The sequence below is a fragment of the Scardinius erythrophthalmus genome (genome assembly GCF_964197995.2).
Source record: "Scardinius erythrophthalmus genome assembly, chromosome: 5".
In the NCBI taxonomy this organism is placed as follows: domain Eukaryota; kingdom Metazoa; phylum Chordata; class Actinopteri; order Cypriniformes; family Leuciscidae; genus Scardinius; species Scardinius erythrophthalmus.
In genome coordinates this window covers 43,598,573-43,621,719 of record NC_138225.1, presented here as the reverse complement: position 1 = coordinate 43,621,719, position 23,147 = coordinate 43,598,573, and the positions used below count along the sequence as shown (strand labels likewise).

Sequence of the window (23,147 nt, the reverse complement as noted above, 5' to 3'; positions counted from 1 at the left end):
GCAAGGGCGTGGTTAGCCGGAACCCTCAACTTTCCACGACTTTCAATAAGAAAATTCAACTGCAGTAGCCACCGTTCAACCTGAAGAGGGCAGCACTCAGACGTTTTTACACCATATTTTGTAGAATTAAAACACTTGTAGAATTAAAAAAAAAATACTTGAATCAATGAACAGCATTAATAAAGCCCCAGTCTTACAGATCATTAACTAAAAAAAGTTGTTTTAGGGTTTAGTTACCCTTTAAATATCTCAGTGCGACTGGTAAAATTTCATTGCAATTGGTATTATGAGAAAGATTGATAACTTATGAGGATTCTTTTCTCCTTTTGGGTGTTGTCTCTTCATAATATCTGAGAATCCTCTCCTCTTCCCCTGAACCAGGTGTTTATGTAGTAAATATTTACAACCTTTTGTTCTGGTCTGGGTATTTAAGGGTAAGTGGCAGATTTGTTCTGGCATTGTGAACGAATAATTGAAAGTATGGGATACCCAGAATAATCAAAGATCTAAATTAAACCATAATCAAGGTTTATGGTTATATTCTAATAAGAAACACAATCTAAATTTGATAATCATTTGAAATTGGAGTCAGATTAAGCACAGAGCTAAAGTAAAATCGAAACTAAATTCTACAAATTAAGTGAAGAACGCTGAAAAGACATACACGCATTATACCTTCACCCACACCGTTGGATTCCGTCATTGGTCCGACGGGTGGCCTTTACAAAAGTACTGGGTTAGTATAGGTAACTACATGGGTTAAGGTTAGGTTTAGGGGTAGGTTCAGGGTTAGTACCTAGTTATTACCCAGTTATTGCAATTACTAATTAGAACATAGTATGTACAATGGGGAACAGGACTGAAAAAAAAAAGAGCTACAAAAATTTAAGTAAATGATGACAGAAGTTTCCTTTTTGGGTGATCTCTTTAAGATCAAGCAACTCCTGACCTGAGTTCTGTCAGACTACAGAGTCGTTTTACGTGACATAAAAAGCTTATGAGGTTTGAAAAAGAAAAGTTGTATAACTGGGTTCTGGGTTTGTATCACACATTCACACAAAATAAAAAAAATACAGAAACGTTCAGAACCAGTTTAAACGCTTTAATTCATTATTAGTCATTTATTTATCTTAGTGATCATAACCCAATCTTCATGAAGTGACACTAAAGTAAAGAAATGATTGAAATCTTCACAGATCTTCGAATTATTATAAAACACAACACAGAATAGATAACAAATGCATTGTAACTGTAGTTCAGTTTTTCAACAGGTATATAGTGGTATGATTTATAACATCTCACATACAGCAGCTCCAAAGAGTATTTACACACTTAAAACACAATTAAAAATGCATGGATGCAAAGCATTAGACAACAAAACATCAAAGCAAGCTATATTTTAAAAGAAAAAATATTAGAACACACTTTACAAGCTTTTTTGATGATAAAACAACCGATATCCTGTTCAAAATGAAGACAAAAAGTATTAGGACACTTTTGGATGTTCAATGTTAGTGGAATATGCTTAAAGTTAATATGATGAACAACACCTGATAAACTGACTTTATCTTTATAATCACTCAGTTGTTTAATAGTCACTGCAAAAAAATAACAAAAATAAATAAATGTCAGTAAACGTAGGGAAGAAGTTAGTTTTAAGAAAAGTTCTGGGATCAGTCTGAAGATGCTAATTGCATTCTAACATTTTTAGATGTGACTGAGTGTCCAAATTCCTTTTGGGGCCACTGTATGTATATGATGCGTGCAATTTACAAAGATATTAACCATTTAAACATTTCTGCAGACGTGTCCAAATAATGTAATAATTTTTAAATATTCTTTCTCTGGAGAAAACAACCGATGCTTACATTAATTGTAGAATGTGTAGACAGGGAGGGCACACAATAATGAATAGATCACACATTAGCGTCTAGGGGGTGGCCCTTGACCCCTGCCTGCCCCTGGTTGGCCAGGTAGAGGTCCAGGTCCCCTGGGGCCTGGTGCTCGAGTCACAGGCCCCCGGGCATTAGGATTGGCTGACGCGAGTGACACATCTTTCTGCAGACGCACGTCATTTCCTGCTGAGCCTGGTTTCACTTTTGGAGATTTTCCACCCTGGTCATGCTTTTTTTCTACGGCAGAAAGAAACAAATGGAATGAAGGGTGACATTGTTTCACTGAAAGGTTTACCGTATTTTTGGATAAAGCCTGTAATTCTGTTTAAAACTATTCAAATACATATGACTTACATAGAATTACGCTACCGTTAAAAAGTTTGGTGTCTGTAAGATTTTACAGCAAATGTTATCTGATAATATGGTACACTTTTTAAAAATAAAGGTTATTTATTGGCATTGATGGTTCCGTGAAGAACCTTTAACATTCATAGAACCTTTCCATTGCACAAAACAAAAGGTTCTTTATTACAGTAGAAAACAGCGTCAAGGTTCTGCCCGTCTTGTCTTTGTTCAATGTCTCTATGTTAATCTTATGCTTGAACATATGGCTGTGCCTTTGTTTATGTTGCTCATGTTCTCCCCTGGTCCTGCCTCTTTGTTTCTGTTACCACACCCTTTGTTTAGCTCCTGTCTAGTCCTCGCTTACCTGATTGTGCTCTCCTGTTCCTTGGCTGCGTTTAAGTCCAATTTTTTTATGCCCTTCCCTCGCTAACTTCCCTCCGTCTCATTCACTTGAATGTACACTATGCTTACGTTGCAGTGCCCATGTTTGACATGTTTAAATTGAATGCCCTAAGCCCTTGATCACCCAATCTGCTATGGAGCTGATTTATTATTTACAGTCACCCCCCATCCCCCTCCCCTCCTGGTGTTCTATGCACCATTCTATAGGCCTACATGTATGCTTGGGCTGTTTATAAACAAATATTAAATATGAATATATCTTTATGAACTGTTCACTGAAAGGTTCTTTGGGGAACCAGAATGTTATATTTTTCTTTCTATGGCATCACTGTGAAAACCTCCCTTTTGGAACCTTTTTTTTTTAAAGAGCACCAATTGCTTTTGTATGATTGTCAGTAACATAACATTCTATGCAATGCACACCTGCATGTTTCTCCGGATGGGCAGGAGAGCTTTTGGGAAGTAGATCCTCCAGGTCCTTCATCACCTGGTTAGTGCTGTCTTTGTTATTCCGTCTGTTCTTATCCTCATCTCTTGCCTAAAAATGAACGTTAGAAATGCACACTGGCTAGTTTTAAAGCACACTTTAATTTTTTTTTTTTTTTTTTTTTTTTTTTTTTACCAACTGGTGCCATCTAACAAATCTTAGCATGGATTGTTGTGTATCTCTGAACATAAACACTACTAACCATCTGCATTTTCTTTTTTAGCTCATTGTTGGCATTCTGGTAGGCCTGTGACACTGAATTCAGATAGTAAATGGCCAGACTGTAAGAAATAAAAAATACAAATATAAGGATTTTTTATTGTTTTATGTGATCATGGTTTTTAATAATTTCCTTACACCATGAGAAGTATTGCTGCTATAATGAGTCCAGGGTTTGCTAGGTAGCCTAAGATCGTCCCCATAAACGCAGGTAGATCCATATCAATGGTCTCCATAACGACGTCAATCATTTTTGCCTTCCCACTGTGGTAACAGGAAATGAAACAATGAGCATGAGCAAATTTGATAATAAAAATTCATTTGGGGTATTATGCATTTATGTGTTTGTGTGCATATGAGCTTATGTTTGTGTGTGGTGGGTGTCCTGGTAAAAATTTCAGACAAAATGTCCCCACAAAGACTGCAATACCCGAAGTCCTTTTTATCCTTAGGACATTTTATAGTCCCCATGAGGAAAACAGCTGATATATCATACAAAATGATGTTTTTTGAAAATGTAAAAATGCAGAAAGTTTTCTGAGATGGGTAGGTTTAGGATTGGGGATAAAATATGTTTTTTTACAGTATGAAAATCATTGACTTATGGAATGTCCCCATAAAACATGGAAACCAAACGTGTGTGTGTGTGTGTGTGTGTGTGTGTGTGTGTGTGTGTGTGTGTGTGTGTGTGTGTGTGTGTGTGTGTGTGTGTGCTTGTGTGTGTTTGTGTGTGTGTGTGTGTGTGTGTGTGTGTGTGTGTGTGAGTACATGTGTGTGAGTGCATGTGTATGTGTATGTGTGTGTGTGTGTGTGTGTGTGTGTGTGTGTGTGTGTGTGTGTGTGTGCATACCTGAAGGGTCCACAGTCAAAGGAGGGAGGCAAAGTCATGATGGTGTAAACCACAGGCAGGAGACTCAGAAAGAGAATGAGCAGTAACAGGCCCATGTAGAAGTTATTGGATTTAGAAGCTTTAAAGACCCTCTCGTGTGGGGCGTTACAGGCCATTACAGCCCAGCACTGGTAGTACATGGAGCTCAGGAGCCGCAGAACATTGATGCCCACCAGACCAGGAGCATAGAACGCCCCCATCCTGACAAACAACAGACAAATAAATTGATATCTACAGGTACAAAAGAGTTTGTGGCTAAATATTGTTTTGGAATATGTCCAATGTAGTAATTGAAATGTCTAAATTGTCTCAAAAAGATGAAAAGCTTCAAAGCATTTTAGAACCTAGTGTGCAGCCTACAGTCAACATCAGGGGTGTTCAATCCTGCTCCTGGAGGGCCACTGTCCTACAGAGATTAGCTCAAACTTGCCTCAACACACCTGCCTGTAAATTTAGTATGCCTAGTAAGACCTTGATTAGCTGGTTCTGGTGTTTCATTTGGAGCGGAAGCTGAACTCTGCAGGTGGCCCTCCAGGAGCAGGATTGAACACCCCTGGTTTATTATACACACCTGATTCATTTAGCTGTTTACAGGGACTAGATCTCAAAGAAACAGGTGTGATTTCTCAGGAAAACTTTTTGGTAACACTTTATTTTACAGTGTCCTTGTTAAAAATGTTACATGTACTTACTGTAGTAATAAGAGTAAATTATGCATAATTACATGCAACTAACCGTAAACCAAACACTAACCCTAATTATATGGTAAGTACATGTTGTTAATTAATATTACTCAGTACTTGAATGTATAGTTACACTGTAACAAGGAAACCATAAAGTGTAACCAACTTTTTATGCATTGTAATATCAGTCAGCCTCAATAACGGTATAACTACACAAGGCTGTGCACTAATCCAGAAGATTTTTATTTTATTTTTTTATTTGGGCCATTGCTTATATTTTTTTATGTTGTTATTGTGCTGTTTGTGCATTTGGTCCTACCAGATCATTCCTTGGTTAAATACCAATCCCAGCACATTGCCGCTTATATCAAATTCACCATAGGAAGGCTGAAAATGAAAAAGGCTGTTAGTTATCAAAACCTAAAATGGCAGTTTAGGTTGCTGGTCATGAACCTATATAACGGACTCACCCAGCCAGCCTCCAGATCCCAGCACCAGCAGTAGTTCAGGAAACGTACAATCAGCGCTCTCAGGAAGTCACCAATGAAGATGGTCAGATAAGTCACCTGTATATCTGATACGGTCAGCTTCACAAACTCCTAATGGTGGGGTGGGAATGGTTTGATGTACAAATATAAAGCCACAAGAAATGTGCAAACAAATGTTTAGATCAGAATATTTCATCAATTAATCACAATATACAGTAATTTATATATGATTTCTGCTGGAGGAATTAGATGGACACTTTACTAATCCCACTGCAGTTTCCCAGCAAGGGCCTCTGATGCCATCAGAAGGATCAAGAGGAGGTGGGGTGCCTGTGTAATTTGGGTTGTTGGCCGAGAAGTTGGCATAATAGTCCTTAACGAACCAAATGCTGGCATTTTTTATAGAATCCTCTTCTGCAAGCTTGAAGAAAGAAAAGGTTTTGTTCACTTAAAAATCACTGATTCCCAGCTAAAAACTGGAAATAAAAAGGGTTATCATCAGAAAACCTACTTTTGAATTGACCTCATCGAACAGAGCAAGCAAAAATGTGTAGAGGTTGCCAAGGAAGAGTGCAAATATACGTCCCAGCTGCCACTTGAGAGCGATACGTGGATGGTATTCTTCCAGCTCTGCGATAGTCTCAAAGAGCATCGGACCCACCAGTCCCAGCAGAGACATGATGATCTCCATCTGAGATACAAATGTTATTGTTATTACATCATCTACAGGGGTTGGACAATGAAACTTAAACACCTGGTTTTAAAAATGTATTGGTATCATGTAGGGCCTCCTTTTGTAGCCAATACACCATCAGTTCATCTTTGGAATGACAGATACAAGTCCTGCAGTGGTCAGAGGGATTTTGATCCATTCCTCTTCCAGAACAGTGGCCATGTCACTATGTGATGCTGGTGGAGAAAAACGTTTTCTGACTTGCTCCTCCAAAATACCCCAAAGTGGCTCAAAAATATTTAGATCTGGTGGCTGTGCAGTCCATGGGAGATATTCAACTTCACTTTCATGTTCATCAAATTATTGCCACAAGTCTTTCTGTGTGTATCACAAGTCTTGCTTGGTGCATTATCATGCTGATACATGGCACCAACTTCAGGGTACAATGTTTGAACCATTAAGTGCACATGGTCCTCCAGAATGGTTCGGTAGTCCTTGGCAGTGACGCACCTATCAAGCACAGTAGAGAATGCCATGATACTGCAGCCCAAACCATCAATGATCCACCCCGTGCTTCACTATGGGCAGCAACAGTCCGGGTGTTAAGCCTCTTTAGGACTTCTCCACACCGTAACTCTCACGGACTCACCAGAGACCAATACATGGTTCACATTGTCCACAGCCCAAGATTTGCACTGTTGGCACCATTAAAACTGACATTTGGAATTGGCACGAGTGACCAAAGGTTTGGCTATAGTAGCTCGACCATGAATATTGACTCTGTGGAGCTCCCGTCAAACAGTTTTGATGGAAACTGTCGAGGGTCGAGTCGAGGTGCACATTTAATTTGACAGTGAGTTGGGCAGCTGTGGTTTTATGTTTTTTTTGGATACAATCCGTGTTAGTATCTGGACATCCCTTTCAGACAGCTTCTTCTTGCTTCGACAGTTACTCCTGTTGGATGTGGTTCGTCCTACGTGGTGGTATGCCGACATTACCCTGGATACCATAGCTCTCCATACACCACAAAGACTTGCTTACCTGGTCACAGATGAGCCAGTGAGAAGCACGCCAACAATTTGTAGCTCTATGGGCCCTATCTTGCACCCAACGCAATTGACTTTGTACACTGACGCATGTATCATTCCTATTTTGCACCCGCGCACAGCAGACTTTTCCCTCCACAGACGCACGTCGGTAAACTAGGAAATGCATTTGCGCTCCCGGGGGCGGTTCAGCACAAAGAGGAGGCGTGTTCCGGCGCAAACGTTCCCTGATGCTATTTTGCAGGTTTAGAAAACAATTCTGCCACTGACCAGGAAAAACCTAGTCTAAAGTCAGTGGCGCATTGCGCATGTTATTCATATGCTATTTTAAGGGCACATGCTTGGCCATAATCAATGTAGCGTGTGCACAATGTGCATGCACTTTGCTTATCTCATCTACACACATACGCAGCAGTTTTCGTTTTTAGAAAACCATACATTATTACAAGGAAAAATATTAACACACGAGGGATATCATTGTTGTGTCCATGAAGATGTGAAAAAATACGCATAAATCTAGCTTACACATTTACCCAAATTTTTATACGCCTGTTTAACCGAAGCTAATTTGGGTGGGTTTCTCCCATTCCCATACAATGTCACTTCTCTGTCTTTTACGGCCCTGATGAGAACGTTGGTCTCCTCGGCTGTGAACCGCTCCAGGTGTGCGCCTGGCAAATCCGCTGTTATAATAGCAATCTGCCATGGAACAAGCGCGCCTGCTCTTAAAGGGAATGTGAGATGTCGCTCTGATTGGTTTATTTTAAGTTACGCCCAAACCACACCTATGAATAATGAAGCTACTTCAGACCAACCCATTTTAGATTTGCGTCGGGCACAAGAGTCATTTATCCCGCCGGTATAATAGCAACAGCGCCCAAGACCCGCCCACAAAGTTATGTTGTGGATTGCCATTATGTTGTGGATTGACATTTTTTTTATGTCCAGATGTGCTATTGCTTTGCTAATTCAAGCTTCACACTGTGCTCATACTGATAGAATGTAATATCAGTAAAGATTGGCCACCAAGTCTCACATATACAGGCGTGAAACACAACATTGGTCAGTGTTTCAGTTTCATTGACCAACCCCTGTATCTTGTTAGTGTACTTAAGACAAGATATTGAGTGTGATTTTGTGCTTATATTTACCTCATTCTTCTCGTACCATGAGAGGTTGTCCATGTTCGCAAACTCTTGGGCTCGTTTGACCACAAAGTAGATGAGATAGCCACTTCCACCAAGTGTACAGGTGATGAGAAAGTTGGCTAAGACACGTAAGAATCTCCTCAGATGAATGTTCTCATCCTTTTGGTTCTCCTGCTCATCCACAATAGACTCCTGCAGAACACATTAGAGGTTCCAAACTGAGAAAATCTCATGCAAGACCATTTTGGAGCTACAGAGGGATAAATGAACATTTATTTAAACCATATCACTTGATCTGGCCAGATTATTTGGTCTTACAGAGAGTTGACCACCTCAGATCTCTGAAAAGACAACCAGACCATGAAACAAAAAAATGCAGTGGTCAGCACACACACACATCAACACCTACCCAGAACTTCCACATATACACAAAAGCACATACTTTGAAGCTGGTGGTGATGGAGGCGAATTTATTGTCGGCTGTCTCCGCGTTCCCAATAAGATAATCCCAGCTGGTGAACATCTTCCAGGCAAAGGTGAACTCACTGTCTTCTCCATCCCCTCCCCCCACATCTGCGTTTTTAGCCATCCTAACAGCGAGAGTGGACTTTGTTCAACACTTGTAAAGAATCCAATCTCGCCGGCAGGATAACAGAAGCGCAATTTCCAATTGCAGTCAAACAACAATCATGTTGGTAATACTCATAGAATGATACTGTGTAGTGTGGTGAACTTTCTTTTAGGCTATCTGGAGAAAATGTTTTGTATTTAGGTGAAGTGGGGTTTTTTTTAATGATAAATATGTCTTCCATTCCCCAGAGGGTTGACTGCCTATGTTCACTAAAAATATTACAATACATGAAAGGATCAATAAAAAATGGTGCCGTTTCTCAATTTGAAGCGGTGGAAAGGAAGATTAGCATTAATTTCAGTAAGTTCATAGAAAGCAACCATGACATGACATGAGGGTGAGGAAATGTAAAAAAAAAAAAAAATGTAGTTCCTCAATTACAACTTTTTGTCCTAACTTTTTTCTTATATTTGGGCCATTACTTTGTGCAGCTAAATTTATTTCTCACAACTACATCTGTATTTATTTTACATCTCACAAAGCATATGTCATGATTGTGACTTTACTGCTAACAATACTGACTATAGTTCAAACATTCATATCACACAATTTTGACTATTTCTCATAATTGCAACTTTATATCTCAAAATTGCTACTATTCATAATTGCATCTCTCACAATTGCCTTATTTTTTGTTTCTGACGTGGGAAACATTCTTGTATATTTCTTTGACAAGACTAAGCTTCTCCCTGTTATAGTAAAGCTAAATGTCGATCTTTGCATCTGCAGAAATTTTGTTTTGAATGCATGTGTAAAATGCACATATAAATCAGATTGTTGATATACAGATAAACATTCAGAAAATTCAGAAACTACAATTATTCAATCAAAATTGAAATGTTTTGCAGCCATTTTCTGTGACTTTGCAAGACCTTTGATTCATTAACAGGTAAATAACTAGAAGAGTGACAAAATGCAGTAAACGGTAAAACTATCTCAAACCAGTGTGATTATGATTACCATAATAAATATGATAACAAACACCAGTTCCCTTTCAAGGGAACTCCCGTTGCGTCGAGAATGACGCTATGGGGAACGCTTTGCGTGATGACGTCTTGAAGCACATGTAAAATCAGTCCAATGGTGTGGCGGAACGTCAGAGGCGGGTGACGTCACGTACCAGGAAGCTATAAAAGCCGGCCCGAAACAGAAAACGAAAGCTTTCTGAGTCTTCAGTTGCGCTCTGTGTTGAAATCTGTCCTTGTTATTTGGTGTTGTCTGTCTATATATATATATATATATTATTCAGTATGGCGAGCAAGCAGCAGTATCGAGTGTGTGTCCATCCCTGCCCGCGTTATTTAACGGGAGGTGACACACACACTCTTTGTGTTGTTTGTTTGGGAGAGGAGCATGCCCAGTCAGCACTCGAGGGTGGTGACTGTGTGCATTGCTGTGCGCTTCCATTGCGTACGCTCCGATCCCGTTTGGCTCGGTTCAATCCCGACCACGTTCCCCAGGGCTCGGGTCCCGCCGCGGCTGAGGCTCGGCGGCGATCTCAGACCTGGGGTTCGCAAATGGATCTGTCAGTGGATGTTGAGACGGGCTCTGCCTTATCTCAGCCTCTTACTGACAGATCCAGTGCCTCTCATCAGGGTGTGGAAGCACGCGCTGCGGTTTCTTCCCCCCCGATAGAGGTACCAGTACTGCAACTATCCAGCTCTGAGGAGTTGGATGTTGTGAGTATTGAAGCTGAGTCTGAGGATTCGCCACCTCAGTCTCACGCGTTTGAGGAACTGCTCGATGTGATTACTAGAGCCGTTGACAGACTGTCTATTGAGTGGCCAGAGGATAGGCAGGACGTTCGTTCGAAAAGCAAACTCGACGAGCGCTTCCTGCCATCTCGTGCGCAGCCCCAGCGCAGGAGTCTTCCGTTTTTCCCCGATCTCCACACCGAGGTGTCGAGATCGTGGGGGAAACCAGTTTCATATAGAGTTTTTACACCAAACACATCCCACTACTCTTCTATTCACAAATATAAAGAGCATGGTTATGGGGAGATGCCGAAGGTGGAAGAGACGCTTGCGAGCTATCTCTCTCCAGCAACGGCATCTTCCCTAAAGACTCCTACACTTCCTTCTAAACCAGTGAAAATTACATCTTCACTGGTTCATAAATCGTATGCAGCCGCTGGTCAAGCAGCAGCGTGTCTGCATACGATGTCCATTATGCAGGCCTATCAGGCTGAATTGCTGGGTGATTTAGAGGAGGGCGGGGGAATTGGTCCAGATACGGTGGCTGAACTACGCAGAGCCACAGACCTGTCTCTCAGGGCCACCAAGGAGACCGCTAAATCAATCGGGCGGTCTATGGCAGCCCTGGTGGCCACTGAGAGGCATCTGTGGCTCAATCTGAGTGACATAAAAGATAAAGAAAAGCATGTTCTCTTAGATGCTCCGGTCTCCACTGTTGGTCTGTTTGGCGATGCTGTTAACAGTGCGGTTGCTAAATCTCAAGAAGCTTCTAAACAGGCAGTTGCGCTTCAAAAACTTCTCCCCCGCCGTTCATTCTTTGAGGCTGCTGAGCGGGAGCAGCCTCACTCCTCTAAAAAGAGCGCTGAACATCGTGCCACTCAAAAACAGAGCGTGTCCTCCCGTGCTCCCCCACAAAAATCACGGGGACACGGAGGGCGCGCTCAAACCCAGCAGTCTTCGAGGGGTAGGACGGATCTGCGGACCGTCATTACCGCCAAGAAGGCTGCTGGGAAAAAGTCCTGACGTCCGAGGGCTCAGGACAAATGAGGGTAGTCCCCCCGAAGCAGAGCGGTTAACACCTCTTTTTACGGTGCCCGTCTCTCTTCGGTACCCTCAGGGGACCGTTCTGCCAACCCTGCCGCCTCCGGTGTTACAGGGCGCAGCGGTCTCCGGCGAGCACATATCTCAAGGACCACCCGGAAACGTAGTGGCCTCGGGATGCCCGCCCCCTCCGAGGAGGGTGTTAGAGCAGTCTGTTCGGTCGTTCCCTCCCGGTGCGCCGTTACAGGGCGACGAATTGACTACTCAACAACAACGAAATCCAGAAACCAGTCTCGAGAGGCTGGTACCTCTAGTAGAATCTTTGACAGCGTGGAAGCTACTGTCGAATGTTTCTCGTTGGGTCCTGCAGACCGTGGAAAAAGGGTATCAGATACAATTCAAAAAACGCCCACCTCGGTTTATGGGGGTCCTGCCCACAGTGGTGGGCCCCGAGCAGGTTCTGGTTATGGAACAGGAAGTAAACACTCTGTTAGAGAAAGGGGCCATAGAATATGTACCTCCCTCCAACAGGGAAACCGGATTTTACAGCCGGTATTTCATAGTTCCGAAAAAGGACGGGGGATTGCGTCCCATTTTAGATCTTCGAGTTCTGAACGAGTCAGTCATGCAGCTCAAGTTCAAAATGTTAACATTGAGACAGATCGTGCCACAGATCAGGTCCGAGGACTGGTTTGTCACGATAGACCTCAAGGACGCATATTTCCATATTTCCATCCGTCCGTGTCATTGGAAGTTCCTGAGGTTTGCTTTCGGGGGCAAAGCATACCAATATCGTGTTCTTCCATTCGGCCTAGCTTTATCACCCCGCACTTTCACCAAATGCATGGATGCAGCTCTGGCGCCGCTGCGCCTCCAAGGTATTCGCATCATGAACTACATCGATGATTGGTTGATTTTAGCTCAGTCGCATCAGTTGGCGGTTCAACATCGAGATGTTGTTCTCGCCCACATGAAAGAGTTGGGGTTACGGCTGAACGCCAAGAAGAGTGTGCTTTCTCCACTCCAGAGGACCACTTTTTTAGGCGTAGTTTGGGATTCAGTGTCGATGCAGGCGCGCCTGTCACCGCCACGTATAGAGTCCATCCTTGCAGCTGTGAAAAGTGTAAAGCTAGGCCAGCTACTCACTGTCAAACAGTTCCAGAGACTGTTGGGTCTCATGGCAGCAGCGTCCAACGTGATACCTTTTGGACTGCTACACATGAGGCCCCTGCAGTGGTGGCTCAGGACCAGGGGGTTTTCCCCGAGGGGCAACCCATTTCGCACAATCAGGGTCACGCGGCGATGCTTACGTGCCCTGGTTATGTGGAAGAAACCTTGGTTCCTGTCCCAGGGCCCAGTGTTGGGAGCTCCTTGTCGTCGCAAACTGCTAACGACGGATGCTTCCCTCACGGGTTGGGGAGCGATCCTGGAGGGTCGCTCAGCTAAAGGTCTGTGGGAAGACCATCATCGTTCCTGGCATATCAATCGCCTAGAGATGTTAGCTGTCTTCCGGGCTCTGAGGAGCTTTATCACAGATCTCAGGGGACACCATGTGCTAGTACATACGGACAACACGTCGGTAGTCGCCTATATCAACCACCAAGGGGGTTTGCGCTCGCGCCCGTTATCCAACTTGGCACGCCATATCCTCTTGTGGTCCCAGGGGAAGTTACTGTCACTCAGGGCAGCTTACATCCCCGGGGTCCAGAATTTAGGAGCAGACACTCTGTCGAGGCAGGGGCCGAGGCCCGGGGAATGGAGGCTCCACCCCGAGGTGGTGGAGCTGATATGGAGGGAGTTCGGCCAAGCACAAGTGGATCTGTTTGCGTCTCGAGAGACTTCTCACTGTCCACTTTGGTTCTCCCTCACGCATCCAGCTCCTCTGGGACTGGATGCTATGGTTCAGACGTGGCCGAGGCTACGTCTGTACGCCTTTCCCCCAGTGGCTCTGCTCCCGGGAGTTCTGGAGAGAGTTCGCAGGGACCGGGTTTGCCTGCTTCTGATAGCCCCGCGCTGGCCGGGCAGAGTATGGTTTCCCGATCTGGTCTCCCTCCTCGACGGGCATCCTCTGGAGTTACCCGTCAGGAGAGACCTTCTGTCCCAGGCAGGGGGCTCAATATATCACCCCCGCCCAGAACTGTGGAACCTGTGGGCTTGGCCTCTGAGGGGGCCCAGCTCATAGAGTCAGGTCTCTCAACTGAGGTTGTTGAGACCATTCTACAGTCCAGAGCTCCCTCCACGAGGAAACTTTATGCCCTGAAGTGGAGAGTCTTCACTTCTTGGTGTAGTGACCGTCGGTTGGACCCAGTTAACTGCCCAATTGGTACAGTGCTGGAGTTCCTGCAAGACCGGTTCACGGCAGGTCTGACCCCGTCCACTTTAAAGGTTTATGTGGCGGCCATAGGTGCTTACCACATTCCTTTGGGTGGAATGTCTGTGGGGAAAGACCCTTTGATATCTCGTTTCCTTCGTGGCACTTGGAGGCTGAGGCCTGCAGTTCGCTCTAGGGTTCCGCCTTGGGACCTGTCCATTGCATTACAAGGCTTGTCCCTGGCCCCCTTTGAGCCCATTGAGGAGGTTCCTGAGAAGTTTTTAACTCTGAAAGCTCTTTTTCTCCTTGCTATTTCTTCTCTCAAGAGAATAGGGGATCTTCAAGCATTGTCAGTTGCTCCGTCATGCTTAGAGTTTGCTCCGGGTATGGTTAAAGCGTTTCTTCATCCAAGACCGGGTTATATCCCCAAGGTCCCCACTAATGTGGTCAGACCTGTTGTTCTGCAGGCCTTCTGTCCTCCTCCCTTTCAAAATGCTGACCAGGAGGCTAATAATTTGCTTTGCCCTGTGCGGGCGTTAGACGCATATGTCCACAGAGCTGCCCTGTGGCGTAAAAGTGATCAATTATTTGTGTGCTTTGGGTCCCCTAACAAAGGAGGTCCAGTGTCTAAGCAAAGGATGAGCAAGTGGGTGGTCGAGGCTATCTCACTTGCTTATGAGGCGGCTGGGCAGCCTTCTCCTTTGGCTGTCCGGTCGCACTCGACGAGGAGTATGGCGGCCTCTAAGGCCCTTATTTCAGGAGTTTCTTTACAGGACGTCTGTGATGCGGCAGGCTGGTCCTCACCGCATACTTTCGTCAGGTTTTACTCTCTGGATCTAGACTCTGCTCCAGGGTCTCATGTTTTGTCTTCCTAATGCTGCTCTCTAGATTTCACACAGGACAGACATTCGTAGCTATGGAGGCGTTGGTATAGACGTTCCCCATAGCGTCATTCTCGACGCAACGGGAGTTCCCTTGAAAGGGAACGCCTCGGTTACGACTGTAACCTCGGTTCCCTGAAGAGGGAACGAGCGTTGCGTCGCCTTGCCATATCTCCTTCATGCCTGTCAGCTCGACTTCAGACTTTTACGAAGCTTTCGTTTTCTGTTTCGGGCCGGCTTTTATAGCTTCCTGGTACGTGACGTCACCCGCCTCTGACGTTCCGCCACACCATTGGACTGATTTTACATGTGCTTCAAGACGTCATCACGCAAAGCGTTCCCCATAGCGTCATTCTCGACGCAACGCTCGTTCCCTCTTCAGGGAACCGAGGTTACAGTCGTAACCGAGGCGTTTGCAGTATCAAGCAGCATAACAGACTGTTTCTTTTACAATTCCACTAGTACTAAAATTAAACACTTTACCTTTAAATTGGAGGGGTTTTTTTTTCAGCATTTGCTGTCTAATCTGACAACACAATCTTTTTTAACCATTTTAAATGTACAATAAAAGACAATTCACTAGATTCTGTACAACCTTTTGCCATCTACAAAGAACAATAATACTTTTTAAAGAATTTTTTTGGGGTATAGGCATACACATTCACAGTCATGTACTTCTCATGAACATTTCATGTCATTGCTACAACATCTAGCAATGAATGAAAGAGGGACTCACGTTCGGATCACAACCATGAGACTATACCCGAAGGACCCAATGCCCACCAAGAGGTAGGACAGAGGGAGACGAAACTTCAGGAAGCCAATGGTTCTCTGGTTATTATAGTAGCCATAGAAAAGTACTGAGTACTTGCAGTAACCCTGTCAAAGAGAAGGCATCAAAAAGTGTTACTGATAACCATACATTTATATTATGGTAATAAGAAATGTGACAAACACTGCGTAACTGTCTAATTCCATGACACAGTTTTCAGAGAAAATATGTACAGGGGGGGTCAAAAATCTGAGACTGTTTTAATAATCTGGGGTTTTTAAATCTAATTTAAACCTGTAAATAAACAGAAAAATTTAAATGATGCAAAATTAATGAAATTTTTTAGATTCCGTTGTAGCACAAGATATTAATTCTCAAATCATGCTGGAGAACATGATCATTAGGTTTTACATGACCTTGTGGAGTTATTGTTGCTGCTATCCAAAGGGTGACATAAAATACTAAGCCGTTCTGAAATTCATTTTTATTTTCAACTTTCACTCTAAATGTTTTCTGGAAATTTTGTTTAAAATGCAAAATAGACCTTTTCACTAGTGGTCTCAAACTTTCGGACCCCATTGTATACATGTATCATGATCTTACATTGAAATCCGTGAGAACAGCATAGTCCATAGCAGTGGCTTGCTCTGGTCTCGGCACAGTTTTCCGAGGAATGGACCCATATGGAAGTCCCATGAGAACCTTGCGGATAATTCCATATGTTTAAATCATTTGTGAAGGACAGCAGCCATTTTTTTTGTAGATAGAAATATTAGAAAGATACTTTATTGATCTCCGGTAAGCCAAATTTAAAGCAAAAGAGCATCATTGTATACTTATGTAGGTAAAACACAACATAATTGATAAAACACTGACCTCTGGTATCACAACCAGGCCAAAAGTCAAGCCAAAGAGGACCAAGTTCATACCGTACATCCAACGGAGGAAAATAAAGTATGAAGCAACTGAGGAGCCAAAGTGACCTGCAAATGGATGAAACATCGCCAAGGCTCAGAATAAAGAACTTTTAGTTGAGTACCTTTTTCTTTTTCTTTTTTACTTGCAAGAAAAATTCAAATAAATGAATATGGCTCAATTTCTAATTCGGTCAAAGAAATAATTTTCTATTATCAGTAATCATTAGTACTTACTCTCAACTTCCTTTATTTTCCGCTCCCATGGGATGCACGATGTCCTAAAATTTTCAAAATCTCTTTGAAACTTTATCCATTTCTGTATGATGAGGCACAAAGCAAACAGGGATTGTTAGGAGGCTGCAGGTAACTAGATATTTATGTTTTTCAAGAAAATGTTATTGGCGTTTGCCTACAGAATACACGTTGCCACCGTGAGTTTTGCAATGTGGTTGCTAAGGTATTCTGGTTTTGTTTTAACCCATTGCTTTGTTGTTGCTAGGGAGTTCTGGGTGATTACTAGGGCATTGCTAGGTGTTTTCTTACTGGCTCTAGAGTAAAAAGTCCACTCCAAAATCTCTATCTGACATTCTGGTCTGATCTCTCTTAAAATAGGAATGTTTTATTTTCAGCAACAGTCATAGTGATGCATAAAGTGAAGATGTTCATATTCCTACCTTCATCATCATCACTTTGTAGGCATACAGCTTCCTGCCTTTTCCTTTGCCCAATGCACCTTCAAATTTATCCACAAACTGCTGAGCCTCCCTACAAACACAAGGAGAATGCGGGATTGTTAAAAGGAGGAGATTAAACTTTAACAGTAAACTTTACTTTACTGTAACAGAACGGTGGTTCACAGAAATCGCACAATGAAGGAATCTCAGAATTTGTAGGAGAAAATGCAAACCACATAAACTGAAATGAACATGAAATGAAATGAACAAAACAGGGAGTACTTACACTTAACAAGGGAACACAGGTGAACGAAATCAGTAATGAAGGCGACAAACAAGGAGAACTTAGTAACTACAGAAACTAATACTGCACAGGAAACAAAGGAACATTAACAAAAACATAATGAAACATAACATAACATTGACACTTAACTGGATCACTGTATTAATCAATAAGCTTCAAGGACTATCTATTTTTAAAGCTACATTTAAGCTAAAATACACAATAGAGACAGATATGATGTGGATGTCATGGCCTAATAAAGAAATAAACCCACCTAATCTACTAAACTTAAAGGGATACTCCACCCCAAATTGAAAATTCCATCATCATTTACCTTCATGTTATTTTAAAAATGTGTGACTTTCTTTCTTCTGGGGAACATGAGTTAGTAAATGCAAATTCTTTGGAGTTTGTTTATTTATTTATTTTTCATTTCGGTGAGTATCCCTTTAAGTTACATCAGTAACTATATCTTTTAGTGGAAGAATTAACTTAACAAACCAATTAACTATGGTCATTTTTTTTACTTTATTGGAATGGTATGAAACTTGGTAAAGGTTTTGGCTCTTGCTATGTGAACACACAGACCCAGACAAAAATCATGGACATTATTCAAAAAGGTTAAATGGTCCTAAAAAAAGAAGAAAAAAAGTCACACGTGTACTTCTCGGGGTCAAAAATTAAAAATTGCAAATGAATGGGAGACAAATTTAATCTAGTGGAAACGTTTGGTTCTGTTCCCAAACAAAATCTTACTGAATGCTCATTTCTTGGAGCACAACTTGTTTAGATTTATGGCTTTGATTTTCCCATAGTTTTAGAGCAAAACATGTTTTGGAAAATATATATGCTCAAAAAGTGGTTAACATGTAATAAATGGATCATAATTATTCCATTGATATAAGTTAGTACCATAAAATCCCCTAAATATATTAATTGTTTTATAAAAACAATAAGGCCTCGCTGTATCAAGAATTTAGTCACATCTTGAAGCTTATTTGATTCATTATAACATTTTTTTGCATTACATTTAAGATTTCTCAGTACTTGAGGACTTTAAGTCGTCTTTTCATTCGCCAGGGTTTGTTCCTGATGTTTGCTATCAGCTTCTTCTTCTCCTCCACCTCCTCCATCAGTTTGGCCATTTCTCCTTCAGACATGGACTCCTCTTCTTCATCTGATTTGGAATCATCACCACTAAGACATAGAACATGACGTGATCAAGTGCTTCATTCATAAAAATTAGTTTTGTCTTGCATGAACTTCAAAACTGTTGTTTAAGGCTGGAATACACAACATGAATTGTGTACAGATTTTTGCCCACATTTTCAGTCTGGATGATTCGTTTGTTGTGCTGAAAGTCTGGTAGTGTGTGATGCCTCAGTTGTTTAGTGTATAACCATTACAAAATCTGCAAGTGTATGATAGTGTTTTTAAAAGTTATGTAGTGTATTCCAGCCTGTAAATTATAAAGATAGTATAGATTGGTAACCCTTAATTAGGGGTTCAAGCACGAAGTGCTGAAATCCTATTGTAATTGTAAGGATTTTTATTATTTTTCTTCTGCTGTAAAACGCTTCGTGCAGCCCAAACCGCAAATGCTGGAGTCTTGAAACTTGGCTAAATGGTAGTACAAAAAATCGAGGAGAGGTTCAGAGAGTATGACCCCGATTGGCCCATAGGTGGCGCTATAACGACCAAAAGTGTGAAACTGCTCATAACTCCTAGACCGTATGTCGTAGACTCAAGTGTCTTATATCAATGGAAAGCTGGACTCCTGACGAACAAAACGTATATCTCCGATTTCATTTCCGCCATGATAGATTTTCCGTCATTTTGAATTTTTTTTAATTCAATTTGCCATTTTGCCATTTTGAATCAAAAAACTACTTTTGCGAACTAGTCCTAGGGTTTTCGTCTGATCGGAACTAAACCAGTGCAGAAATGTTCTCTGGAGTCTGATTATCAATAATTATCGATACACATGTGTATGAGGTCAATCTGAGGTCACAGTAAAAAACCCACGGCGATTGGCCACATGGTGGCGCTATAACATGAAAAAAACATAAAACAGGCTATAACCACCTGACCGTTAGTCCGATTGACTTGAAAATTGGTATGTAGTGTCTTGGTCCAAGGTGCCATGTATATCTATGAGGACATTGGCGTATCTCGCCATCGGCCAATGAAGTTGAACACCTATTAGACAAGGTTAACAGAGGCCGATCGGAACGAAACTCGATGGACATGTTCAATTCATGGCCCTAGAGGTCTGTAAGAATTTTGAAAGAAATCGGCCACTAGTTGCGCTAACGAGTTCTATGGCTCTGTAATCACGTGATGTTACACTCATCCACACAATATGCATATCATTTGATAGATCTCCTCATCCTGAACAACTTTGCCTCAAGAACCATTGCTGTCAATCAAACCGTTCATTAAATATTCGCGAACATGTTAAAAACCTACTTTTGCGAGTACCTACTAGTCCTAGGTTTTTCGCCCGATCGGAAGTACTAGAAATACTAGAAATTGCAGTTAAGGCATGACCATTGGAAATAGAAATACTCATTGGGTCAGCAGGGTCAGACAAAAACAGGTGGAGAAGAAAAGACACATGTTAACTGCAAAATAATTAAGAATTAAGGTGAAGAATTAAGTGTGAAACCATCAGGAACCCTTAAGTCTCCAGCGCCACCATTTTCCAGAACGGCAACCTACCTGGAGTCTCCAGAAGTGCAAGGTGTCAGGATCTCAGAGACTTAGGTTAGGTAAAGAATCCTAAAAAATGACCCCCACTATTTCACTTTCCAATGGTCATGCCTTAACTGCAATTTCTAGTATTGCATTAGTATTGCATCCTTCCCATGGGGATTTAATAATTTTTGACTTTTAAGTCTGAGTTAAATCTCTTTTTTGGCTTATTTTATTTGTAAAAGAAAACGTGCCTAATAATTATGCACACCTGAATATAAGGCGTTTTTCATTTCCAGCCTTCATGAACAATTATATATCACTTATAAATGATTAAATACAAAATTAATAGTAGTTATTACGATTAATGTGGTTTGGAATTGGTCAAATGTGCCTGGAAAAAAAATATGATCAGAAAATCAATGTGCCTAATAATTCTGCACGCACTGTATAGTAAGTACATGTTGTTAATTAATATTACTGCATACTTACCTGTATAATTACACTCTAACAAGGGCACCTTCAAATAAAGTGTGACCATAAAGAAATCTTTTACTACTTATTCATGTAATTACTCTGTAACAAGGACATATGAAAAGTAAATTGCAAAATATATTTTTTAGAAAAAACAAGACAAAAATTTAGATTAGTTAAAATCTAACCCCCTCCCCCCCACCACCCCACCATCCCACCATCCCACCACACACACACACACACACACACACACACACACACACACACACACTTTGTAAATGTTCCTACACCCAAAAGACAAACCAAAATATCGGGCGTATATGGTTAGAAGTCGATAATGGAGATTAATGGCATGAGCTCTAACTAGTACACGTGTGTGTCTAGAGTGTATGGGGAGACATAGTATTAAAAATGCAATGGCTTTAAATAGTTAAAATGATACTGTCGCGGTTATAGGGAGAGGCTCGGATAGTTGACCATATGTTTTCTAACAACACTTACCACTTTTATAAATAATACGGAAATATGGCATGTGAATTACACCTTAAAAATAACAACATTTCACTAGAACTTTGGGAATGGACTGTAAAAGAGAAAGTTTAAGTTGGCCTATCTATTACTGGAATTAAAGAGTTTTGTCTTATATTCAGTGATCTCTTGGCGTAGGTGTTGTGACTCGTGAGCAGTTAATGAAGTCAATTAATTATCATTTAATTATCCAGTTCTCTCGCGTAACCACTTGTGTCAGCATACCTACTGTTCTTTTTCTTCTTTTCATCTTTGTCACTGTCTTTGTCATTGTCCTTGTCTTTTCCTTTCCCCTGTTTTTTGTTTCCACCTTTCTTGCTTTTTCTGCCGGACTTCTTGTTTTCCCCATCTCCCCCACTTTCTCGCACTTTTCCTCTTCTCCTGTTCCCAGCACATCTCCTCTGTGGAATATCATCATCGCTGTCTTCCTCATCTGCCTGTGCAGCTTTCTTTTTCTTGGCTGCTCGACGACCTCTGGGGGGTTCATCATCCTCATCTTCATCCTCACCATCCTCACCGGTGACTGCTTTGCCCCGTTTACCGGCTGTGTTTTTTTTAGCACCTTTGCCTTTTGCTTTTTTGTCCTCTGAGAAAAAGAGAACCCAATTGGATTGTCATGAAAATGTATAAAAACAATACATGCTTGCTGAGTAACAAAAGATAAACACAGATTGTTGCAAATTCTGAAAGAAAAATAGTGAGGTTTGTCCCTTCAAAACTTGCTGTCACTAGTCACTTGTAGAAATTTCTAGTTGCTGAGTAGTTTCTAGGTTATGAGCAACAGAAATTTTGATTATGTTAGCCTTATACACCAACAATCTTAAAAAAGAAAAAGGAAGGCGAAAATAAGGAAAAAAAAATTCAGTGTAATATTTTTTCTTACCTTCAGCACTCTCCACTTCTCCATCAATATCTATTCCCACTACCAAAAAAAAAAAAAAAATATGAGTAGCTTCCTAAGTGCAGAATGTCAACAGATTTAAAAAAAATTAAAAAATAATACATATTACTAAAATATTGGTCATTAGGGTTTAATGTAACTATTAAACTATTATACATTGGAAATAAAAGGTACAACTCACCATCTTCCAGTTTTCTTGCTGTATCACTTTTCTTTGGCATTTTACTGCCCTTCTAATCTCTATTAGCCTCTGAATTACTTCCCTTGCATCTGTGGTCTAACAAATTACCGCACAGGTGTGCAGCTGCTCTCGAGTAACTGACTCCCTATTGCCATAGCAACGCCATGTGACCTCACCTGTGCGATTGATATTAGTATTTTAAATGAGCTGGAACAGTTGTCTGGTCGATTTGAGTTCAGATTAAATCTTTTAGAGAGAAAAAAATATATTTAAGACAAAGGAATTTATACAAAGCACAAACACAGCTCAATTTTAAAATGATCTGAGAACTTACATGAAGTAAAACAAATCTAGCCTTTCAGAAGCGTTTAAATTCCATCAATGTTTAAAGGAACAATCAAAAAGTATTCTGGATGACCCGCAGGACGGTGCGCCACATCCATTTAAACTGTTTGATGCACTCTCACTCATTGGGACACATGACACCTAACGCTGCTGTCACAAGAAGAGCTTCCTTAAAGATTTAATGAAGGTTTAGGTTTTCCTTCAAAGACAATTAAACACATTTCACACTATGTTAAGTTTTGCACTTTCGTTTTAGCATGCACATTCTTTAAAATTGCTGTGTTTGAGAATCTGCAACAAGAATTATTATTATTATTAACTGTCAGCAGTTGTCACAGTATAGAGAGGTTCAGCCTGTAAAGATTTTGATAGTAGAAGGTATCTTGACCAGTTAGTACTGCATGTAGACGTATAGTAAACACACTTAAATATACAGACACTCAAGCACACGGTGAAACTCTAAGCAGACAAACAGATATATGTGATCTCCTGCCTCGTCTGCACATATGACACCTGGTAGATGACACTGCATCTCAGTTTTCACG

General features: G+C 41.4%; 1 protein-coding gene across 1 annotated transcript; it reads right to left on the bottom strand.

The window, feature by feature from the left end:
- Positions 1-1,923: 1,923 nt before the first annotated feature.
- tmc2a (transmembrane channel-like 2a) lies at positions 1,924-22,297 on the bottom strand (the record flags this gene model as incomplete). The annotated part of the gene is made up of 20 exons (XM_081365698.1): positions 1,924-2,132; positions 3,066-3,180; positions 3,332-3,410; positions 3,487-3,612; positions 4,199-4,438; positions 5,240-5,307; positions 5,391-5,519; positions 5,671-5,829; positions 5,920-6,099; positions 8,279-8,467; positions 8,718-8,865; positions 15,570-15,712; positions 16,209-16,307; positions 16,482-16,588; positions 16,757-16,838; positions 17,197-17,287; positions 18,527-18,676; positions 21,401-21,761; positions 22,059-22,097; positions 22,258-22,297. The coding sequence occupies 20 exons, from the start codon at positions 22,295-22,297 to the stop codon at positions 1,924-1,926; spliced, it is 2,754 nt and encodes a 917-aa protein (XP_081221824.1).
- Between the last annotated feature and the right edge of the window lie 850 nt (positions 22,298-23,147).